The sequence below is a fragment of the Heterocephalus glaber genome, unplaced genomic scaffold (genome assembly GCF_053883595.1).
Source record: "Heterocephalus glaber isolate CG9 unplaced genomic scaffold, H.glaber_assembly_v1.0 deba00001461, whole genome shotgun sequence".
NCBI classification, from domain to species: domain Eukaryota; kingdom Metazoa; phylum Chordata; class Mammalia; order Rodentia; family Bathyergidae; genus Heterocephalus; species Heterocephalus glaber.
In genome coordinates this window covers 10,665,500-10,675,040 of record NW_028258308.1, presented here as the reverse complement: position 1 = coordinate 10,675,040, position 9,541 = coordinate 10,665,500, and the positions used below count along the sequence as shown (strand labels likewise).

The window sequence follows — 9,541 nt, the reverse complement described above, 5'->3', positions numbered from 1 at the left end:
CCGCCGCCGCCGCCGCCGCTGCCGCCGCCGCCGCCGCCGCCGCAGGCTCCTTCCACTTCGGGGGAGGGGAGGGGAGGGGAGGGAGGAGGGGGACGCGGGCTCCGTTGGCTCCCGAGGAGCAGAACCTTGCGGGGATTTTGGGCTCCCCCTCCCCGCCCCGCTCTTTCCAAAAAGCAAAAACAAAACCGCTTCACCTCGCCGGCTTCCAAGGAGGGGAGCTCGGATGTCCGGTTTCCTGTGAGCCTTTTACCTGACACTAGTCGCCCTTCCCCGGCACCGGCTGGGAGAGCGACTTAGAAAGTTGGGCACGCGGCGTCCCAGACCCGCTCCCGCCGCGGCCGGCGCGCCCCGGGGGATCCCCGCCTGCAAAGCCTGGGAGAGGGACGAGGACGGGACCTCGGCCTCACAGGGGCGCCCTCGCCCGAGCCCCCACCCCTGCCCCTGCCCCTGCCAGCGGACCGGCCTCCCCTCTCCCGGTCCTTCCACCATGCACTTGCTAGGCTGCTTCTCTCTGGCGTGTTCCCTGCTCGCCGCTGCGCTGCTCCCCGGACCGCGCGAGGCGCCCGCCGCCGCCTCCGCCGCCGCCTCCGCCTTCGAGTCGGGACTCGGCTTCTTGGACGCGGAGCCGGACGGGGGCGAGGTCAAGGTAGGTGCCAGGATCGCCCCGCGCCCGGGTCTGGGGGCCCGCGGGGTCGGGGCCAGGTTTGCGGAGCGTGGGTTTGTGGAGGAGCCGCGCGGAGGATAGAGCCTGAGCTCCTTCAGCCGCTGGATCCTAACTTATGTGTGTGCGTCCTTGGAGAAAAGTTTTTCTTCCTTTTAAATAGAAAGTTCTTTCTAGATAGGAAAGCAAGTTACAGGAGTGAAGGACACAGGGGCTGTCTAATGATAGAGATCGCAGCCTCTTTCGAAGCGGCCTCCGCAGTCGCAGGGGCGGGGGGTGGGGTGGGGGGGTTCTTGAACCCTGCCCAGTTAGCACGGCTCAGGAGAGCGTTTCTTTCTGGTCACAAATGCCCTTTTCTTCCCCTAGCTGATTCCTGGGACTCTAAACCGCTTTGGGGGCCAGAGTGGCCAGTCAACCGAGACTTCTTTTCTTAGTGTTCACGATATGTTGAGCACCAGGCTCTGTGCGCAATTAAAAAAAAAAAAAAAGTTTAAGAGAATTTAGTAACTGGGCTTGAGGGCTTTAATACTTCAGAGTTCACTTGCAGTTGGCCAGAGCTACAGATGTAGCTGGAGGTCAGAGTCGTTTAGGTCGTAATCAAGAAAGATCTTTTTTCACCTGTATGTAAACATATTTCTGAAAGTTGACCATAAGATAATAACAATTAAGGCGTCTTTTCTTGTTTGTTATTTTGTTTTTAAATAAGAAATGTTTAATCCTTTGCCTGAAACTGTTGCTGATGATTTTAAGGGTATTGTGGTTTTTGAAAAGGGATTACCAATAACGTTTTGGTCAGCTTCTTACTGGGAGCTTTTAAGGAGTATGCATTTACCTAAAAAGCTCATACCTGATCTATCAGTAGCGTGTGCTTAACGGAGTTCTTGAACTCCTGAAGAAGTTTTATATTCCACCTACTATGAGGCCTCTCACTTCAAACAGTTTCAAAGATTGCAGTTCCCCTGACTGAGAGTAGACTGTGGTCGTTAATTTCAACTCAAGACAAGTGAAATATTGGTGGTGTTGCTTTTAACTTTCAATTGACTTTATTGATGAACACATACAGTACTGAGGAGGTAGAAATTAAATTGCCTTTCCATTGTATTTTTATTTATTTATTTTTAATACCAAAACATTTATTGATAGATTGTAGAGCATACATGATAACACTTATCATAGGGAATTTGCACCTGTACGTGATACCTCCCGCGTCTTTTTTCCCCCTTCTTTCCATTGTATTTTGAGATGCATTTTAAGAACTGAGAAGATTCATTCAGAAAACTACCTTTGTATTTAAATTTTGCGAAAATTTTAAAATACCTGAGTAAAAAAGATATACATTCAGTTGCAGAATTTAGTGTGATTTGTGAAGTAATTTTCTACACAGTACTTCTCTGTAACTGTAATGATGAGAATATCCTTCAGTCCTTAAATACCACAAACATATAGCATTGCACCCACTAATACTTCTTGTAATTTGAGTCCTTTAATTTTGTCATACCTGTTCACTTTCTGTTACTTTAAACTAGAATGACTTCCTAAAGTAACTTGTTTTAATTTACAACAAGAAAATGGGAAGCATCAAGTAAAATGAGAAACATTTCCTGATAAACTTATGTCCTGTGTGAGAATCACTCACTGCTGGATCTGGCCCAAATGAATGTGCCTCTCTGTGTGTGTGTGTGTGTGTGTGTGTGTGTGTGTGTGTGTGTATTATGTTATGTAATCTAATGTATTGTCCTGGAATTGGGAAATAAAGTAAGTTTATTTTTAATTTTCAACATTGTCTTCTTTGGTGATGTAATCATATTTTCCCTTTGCTATAAATTTCTATGGATTTTTGTTTGCAAATGTTGCTTTTCATATTTGGCATGTTGTATATGTTGAGTATGGGTTGATAGTTTAAATATGTGGGTTCCCTTCCTACAGGATGAATATTACCTGAAATCTCTTGAATTCTGTAGACTACAACACAGTGTGTTATTGCTATATATACTGTTCCCCAATAGTTAAATAGAACCTTGACAGGTTCTTTAATGCCTTAGTCAAACCACTATATTCTTCCAGTGAAACTTGGCACTCAGTTGATCCAAAGACTGATCCAGACTCCATGTCTCTCCCTAGTGGCCTGTACATGCACATCATTTTGATGTAAGCACTAGAGAACTGTGGAGGAACCAATTGTTAATTTTCCATGAACAGTGTGAGCCCCAAGAAGATATTTCAGAAGGAAATAGAAGTGCTAAGTATACATAATCCCCATAGATGAAAATATTTATGTAATTAACACTTTGGTAGTATTATTTAAAAACACTTAACAAGCACAGACTGTGAGCCAAGGTGAGCCATTCAGTCCTACCTGTGCCCTCCAAAGCCATAGAAAAAGTTGGATGTAAGATACAAAGGAATCAAGATTTTCTTGTTCCTTGACTTACATTTGCATTTAGTAGGTCCCCCTTTGTAATTATTCATGGTTATATGACTTAATGAGAATTCCTGAAATGTTTCTCTAAAGGATGTTAGTGCAAACAAGTCAATGTCAAAAGGTAAGGCAGACAAAATTAAAATTAAGTGGATACCATAGGGAAAAAGAATATATTTCAATTTCTGTCAAGGTGAAGAAAACTGAAAAACATGGAAAAAGCAGGTTGCTAAATACAGTAATTTCAATATAAGTTTAACTAGAGTTTACTGTAGTTATTTGGGAGTTAAGAAGTTTAATTTTAAGGGAGAAGTTGGTTTATGATTTACAAAAGGAAAGAATTACTTTATATGAAATATATTTATGGGATTTTCATTCTAAAAAGTAAGTGATACTGGGAATATAAATATCTAGGTCTTATATATTTTAGGCTATAATAGGCCAAATCTTTCTCCATTACTTATAATTCTGTATAATTTTCTACTTTTTACTTCTTTCATGTTTTTATTTTCTGATTCATCTTAATGAGTGGCGGTGTTTTCTCAGAACACCATTTGTGTACCAGTTGCATCAAAATTCCCTGGAAGTATTTAGTTTAAAAAATTTTTCCTAACCTGAGACCAACCAAATCTCTTGGCTTGGATCTAGAAATATACATTTACAGGAACACCCTAAGTCATTCACTTGCACAATGAAAGTATTAAGTGCAATGATGAATGGCAGGTATTGGTTTTATCATTTTCATTTTAAAACTATTGAGTTTGCAAAGCGATCTATTAGGTATGGGTCATCTTAAATGGCATATTCTCCTTCTCACAGTGTTTACAACTCAGGGGAAAAAGTAATGGCTTAGGATAAAAAATAGTATGAGGTATCATTGCTCTTTTGTTAGGAAATTAGTGCCAAAGCATTGTCCGTATTCTGAAGTTTGAGTGAGACACATGTCAATGTGACCTCGTTGATCTAGGAAGCAGAGCATTAGTTGTAAGTTGAATATGAATCCAACAGATGAATTCATCAAAACTGGAAGTCTACTTTGTCTCTTGGAAGGGATAAGAAGGTGAAAGCAAGAAAAACAGTTTGACCGGAGCTAAGGGGTTATATAGTAGCAGTAACAATGATGACTTTTAAATAAGAACAAAGTTAAAGAGATAGTTAAGGTCATCCTGATTATAGCCTGAACAAATTTAAAGAGTTTAAACTTCATGCTCTGGCCATGGAGATTACTCATGATCTGAGCAGTGGAATGGCAATAGATAGAAGACTATTGAAATTATTAATGAGAGTAATTAGAAGTCAATAAGGAGGACTCACTGGATGGATGGTCTAGTTAAGAAGCAACAGAAATAGTCTAGATGGAATGATACATAGTTCTAGAAGAGTGGTAATCGGGGAATAGACAAGGAGCTGTTACAGAGTAACAACCTGTGGATCCAGTGATGGATGAATTACCGTGAGTTAAGGAAGTAGGAGAAATCACCTCTGGCCTCACTGTTTTCATAATAGGAACATTTTAGTTCTATTTTAGAATTAGGATGTTTCAATGAAGCAAGTGGTATTCATGGACAGATAGTGAATAATGACAGCACCATTCCATATGTCATCCTGAGATTTTACTAGACATAGGTTGTTGTTGGAGAAGCAAAATAAGCTTTACAATAAGGCTTACATGATGTACATCATATTGAAGGGAAATAATTATTTAGGGTCAACAAGATTTAAACTATGTAATGTAGTTACAATATGTGAGCATTTGCTAAGTGTCACTACAATCCCTCTGGGAAAATTAAGAGTATTTATGTCCTCTTATCTTGCACTAGAAAGGAAAAGATAAACTTTATTCAAACAAAATAGGTCAACAGGGTGGCTATAAATTTTAGTCATTTCGTTTGAGGCTTGTCTATTCTTTGTGTTGTAGTATCCATGTTTCTTGACAGGAACCCTTCCTCCACCAATCTTCAGAAAGAATTTCACGATTAGAAAATTGAAAAATATTTGAGGAAGAGGAAACCTTTAAACACTCTTTACTTCACCTCGCATCATTTTGTGTTAGAAGCTCAATGTTTGACTTCCTAAGGAGCCCTCTTCTAAAGAGGGCAAAGGATTGTACAACCAAAGGATTGGATCCCGTGCTCTTTCTCCAAATAACTTAACTCTTTTTTTGGCAAACCTACAGCTGTTATGCTTACAGTTTTCCTCAGAGTATACAATTCAGTGTTTTTGTCACCTTCCTTTGTTCTGATTTATTCTGAGTGATGTTGGCCAATATAAATTTGCACATAAAAAACTCAACTAACCTTCCATTTTGGTTTCCAATTTTTGTGTTTCTTTTTGTGAACTGTGAATTCCTGATTCATAGCTTTCTTGTTGTTGAGACAATATCAACATTACCTTGGGAGGCAGTTAGTTACTGATCTCAGGAGCATACATTTAAGACCTGTGAGTCTCTCATACTGTCCTCCATTGATTGGGGAAGAGTGTATGGTGCTGAATTTGGGATATTTCTTTCCATATTTTCAGTTCTTGGCTTTTGAGAGAGAGAGGTTGGTCTTCTTGTTTTCACCAAAAGTCCAACCTGGAAGCTTTTCTCAGCTCTTCCTGGGGTTTATGAGATGCAGGGGCAGGACCTACACCTCCAGCACTTGCTCTTTCCTTTGATAGCTGCAAGCATCTTCCAGGTTGGGATCCCTAGGTACTGTGCGTTCTTTTGTGTATTGAGTAGGGGTTTAATGATCTGCCACATCGTGAGCACCTCTATGTGCCATGCACTTTGTTGCATCTTTTTTTTTCTTCTCTGTTTTTAAAAATTAATTTTATTGGTACATTTAAGTTATACAATATAATGACATTCATCATTGGAAATTTGCAACTTTACGTAATGCATCTTGGTTCTTATTTTTTCCCTTTCCCCTGCCCTCCCTTCAATCCCTCCATCCCTCCCTATTTACAAAGACTTTGTTTCTATTTTTTTCTTTTTCTTTTATTAATTCCATTCCCTTCTTTCTTTTCCCCTACCCCTCCCACTTCCCCTTCCCCTTTACCCCCTTTCTTCCTATTTCATATTATGTATTATACCTCTTAGTCCTTATTTTGTTAGATCTTTCCAACTTAATTTTATTTTGTGTTTCATTCCAGTTCCATGATGAGGTAGATATTATATTTCATTAAGGATGATGAGTCTAAAACTCAGTGACTTGTCCAGGGCCAATCCTAAGATTTTGTGATTTTTAAAAATTTTTGCAACAAATATTTTAGAGAAAAGTGATAATGGGTTTGGACCTCTGGGTGTTTAAAATACACACGATTCATTTTCCCTTTAGCATCTATGCTTTTCTTCTCCTGTATATCAGAACAATGGGCAGTGTAGTTAGGGGGATTTTGTTATGTTTATAACAGTGGGACAAACTGAAATGCATGTGGAGTTTTTCCCAGGTTTTACCATAAGCTTCCCCTTTGATGCCTTAAAATCTATAGATGCGTTAAAAGAACAAAAATTCTATTTTCATTTTTTTCTTCTACAATATTTCTTCTTCTTGCCCTTGTCCTTGTCATCTTCCTCCTCCTCCTCCTCCTCCTCCTCCTCTTCCTTCTTCTCCTTCTTTTGAAGGGTCAGAGAGGGAAGGGAAGGGTAGGAGACAAAAATGAAAGAGGGATGTACATATACCATCTTCCCATGATAAATGAAATCATTATGTACTACAAAAATGTAATAATAAAAATTTTTACCAAAGAGCAGCTGCTTAACTTTGGCCTAACAAGAATTATTGACAGTTATTAAGCAGTTTTTCTAAGTTGTGCTAAAGTATCTTCAGTGAAAGACTACGATTTTACCTGTGCCGTCTGATCTTTAACAAACAAGTGGTTTCAGATAGAACTAATTTTATTTGGCAAAGACATTATACCTCTTCCAACTTCTGGACATGTGTTATTTATCTTTCACCACTTGATTGTTCCTGGCAGATGTGCATTCTGTAGATACTATATGAGCCTAGCTTTAGTTACAAAGTTACAAGTTCTTATTTGTGGAGTAAGGCATCATCCACGTTTCAAGTTAGAAAAAACAAAACAAAACAAAACATATGTAGCCAAGAACTTTAAACAAAGCATGTTAGTGAGACTGATTTATAATGTAATTGTATAATGTACAATAAATATTCTAGATTTTTCTGTGTAATTGTTTCTTCTAAAATTTACTTATGTAAATTGTTTGGGTGGTTCCTATCCTAAATTTATTTGTTTATTTATTTTCCAGAATTCTTAGTTTCAGAAAGCAGAGATCACATTGATTCAGTTTGCTTTATGTGCATCCATGACAGAACCAAATACTTAGAATAATTTTTGCTGATGGGTTTATACTGTACCCAAGAGACTTTCAAGTGTTAGAAAGGAGCCAGATCTTGTTTTTCCGTTTTTCCTTTGCAGTTATGAAACCCAAAAGCACATTTTCATAAATTATTTGATGCTATATCTGTAATGTGAACTGGCATACAGCTACAGATAGTCATTATTTATCCTCTAAGTTTAAATATTTCTAAATGTCATTGAGGAAATAGCAGTGTGTTTATTTGTGAGATGTTGCCAGAGTTCCTGCTTGTTGAGAGGTGAATACTAAAATGTACACACACTAGGTTTTCTGAAAGGTTCTGGCGTCTGAGACTGAAGTGATCCCTGGGGTTTAGGTAAGGAATTGGAAAGTAAGACTGTTTTTTTCCAAAGGCCTTCTGCAGTTGTCTGCCTTAGAGACTACCAGGAAGAGGAAAAAACAAAATTAAAAAACTTAAGAAAGAGACAATATAGATGCTTCTGACACCACTTTATGCAGTAGTACCAAGGTTTATGCACTTTCTAATTCAAATTCTCATATTATATGTACTTTAATTCAGAGTTATTTTAATTTTCATTAGTAGCAGCTTCAATTCTAAGCAGGAAGTTAAAATGCAGTTTTGATATAAAAAGTTTGGAGTGAATTATTCTTGTTTGCAATGAGCTTATAATCATTTTTGAGAAATGCTAAATTTACTCATTAAAAATACCAGAAATGGGTTAAACTGCAAGTGTAGACAGTGTAGGAGATTTTTGTAAGAGTCTCATGACTCTACCACCAGTTGTTGGGTAGGTTTGTGTGGGATACATGGGCAGACCTGGGGGAAGTGGGGTGATAACAGATCAAATGTGAAAAACCAGTGGATGCTATTATAGAAATGGGAGGAAGGACATTTTGGATATTGAAGATTGACAGTGAGGTGCAGAAATAGCAATGGTCAGGGCTGTTTGGGGAACCGGGATAGGACCCTTTGGCTGAAGGGTCAAGAGTTGTTTTTTTGTTTTGATTTTGTTTGTTTTTTAGCCCTGGGACTTGAACCCAGGGCCTTCACACTGACCTAAATCCCAAGCCCTTTTTGCGAAAAGGTTACAGTTTCGCTAAATTACTAAATTGCCCAGGTTGGACTCAAACTTGGGATCTTCCTGACTCAAACTGCTCTGGGATTACAGGTGTGCATCACCATGCTGCTGAGAGTCAAGAGTGTTATGGGAACATTATGAAAAGTGAGAAGCCAAAGAACAAATATGAGTTTGGGTCAAAGGTAACAGGAGGATAGGGCTGGGGATTTAGCTCAGTGGTTTTGCTGCCTGCTTCGCAAGCGCAAGGACCTGAGTTTGATCCCCGGTACCAAAAAAAAAGGTAACAGGAGGTGCTAAAGATTCCTGAAAGATATACTGAAAGTGAAGTTTTAAGAAGTCTAAACTGCACAAAAGTGTCTGAAGAAACTGAGGAGAAACTGGTCAGAAACTTCTCAGAAGCCATTTTCAACTGCAGAGTTTCTCAGAATCTGGCAATAACTGTGCCTTTCTGATTCCATGGTAGTATGTGGTGTTTGAACTCCTCTGTATGCTCCTGATTTCTGATGATGGCAGTGGTAATTACTTTTGACTTATGTAATCACCCATTACTGTGTGATCTGGATACATTTATACAATATATTAATAGCAGACATATTTGCTGTTAAGGCCTGCATGCCAAACAGACCAAGAAGTGTAAATAGTGATCATGCTTAGTCAGTCTCTCTCTCTCTCTCTCCGCCCCCCCCCATAGTTCTTTAAATTGGCAGCCTTGAATTATGTATTCTTTCTTGCCTGGCTAAGTATTTTTCAACAACTCATTAAAACAGTATTAAAGAAGAATCAGAAGTGTGCAAGATTGAATTGTTCACACTTATTTTTAGGTCAGCCGACAATTAAAAAAAGAGAGAGGAAGATATATCTGTAGTGTTTTGAAATTCCATATTTTAAGAATCTGCTTAAAAAATACTCCTCTTAATCATAAGTTTAGGAAGGCAAGGTGAGAGATAAACTAAGTAACTAGTATAAATATTTTGTAGCTGCTGTTATAAAATTTTTAATATGGAAGTATTTACTCAAATTTAAAATACATGTATTAGAAAATGGACATATTGAAAAGA

At 38.9% G+C, this 9,541-nt stretch overlaps 1 protein-coding gene across 1 annotated transcript in view; it reads left to right on the top strand.

The window, feature by feature from the left end:
- The first annotated feature begins 57 nt into the window (after positions 1–57).
- The window catches only part of Vegfc (vascular endothelial growth factor C), a 118,660-nt gene continuing 109,176 nt past the window's right edge, over positions 58–9,541 (top strand). The window contains exon 1 of the mRNA XM_004852960.4: positions 58–646. Within this exon, the coding sequence (XP_004853017.1) occupies positions 488–646 (159 nt within the window). The 5' untranslated portion in view covers positions 58–487. The remainder of the gene's footprint in view (positions 647–9,541) is intronic.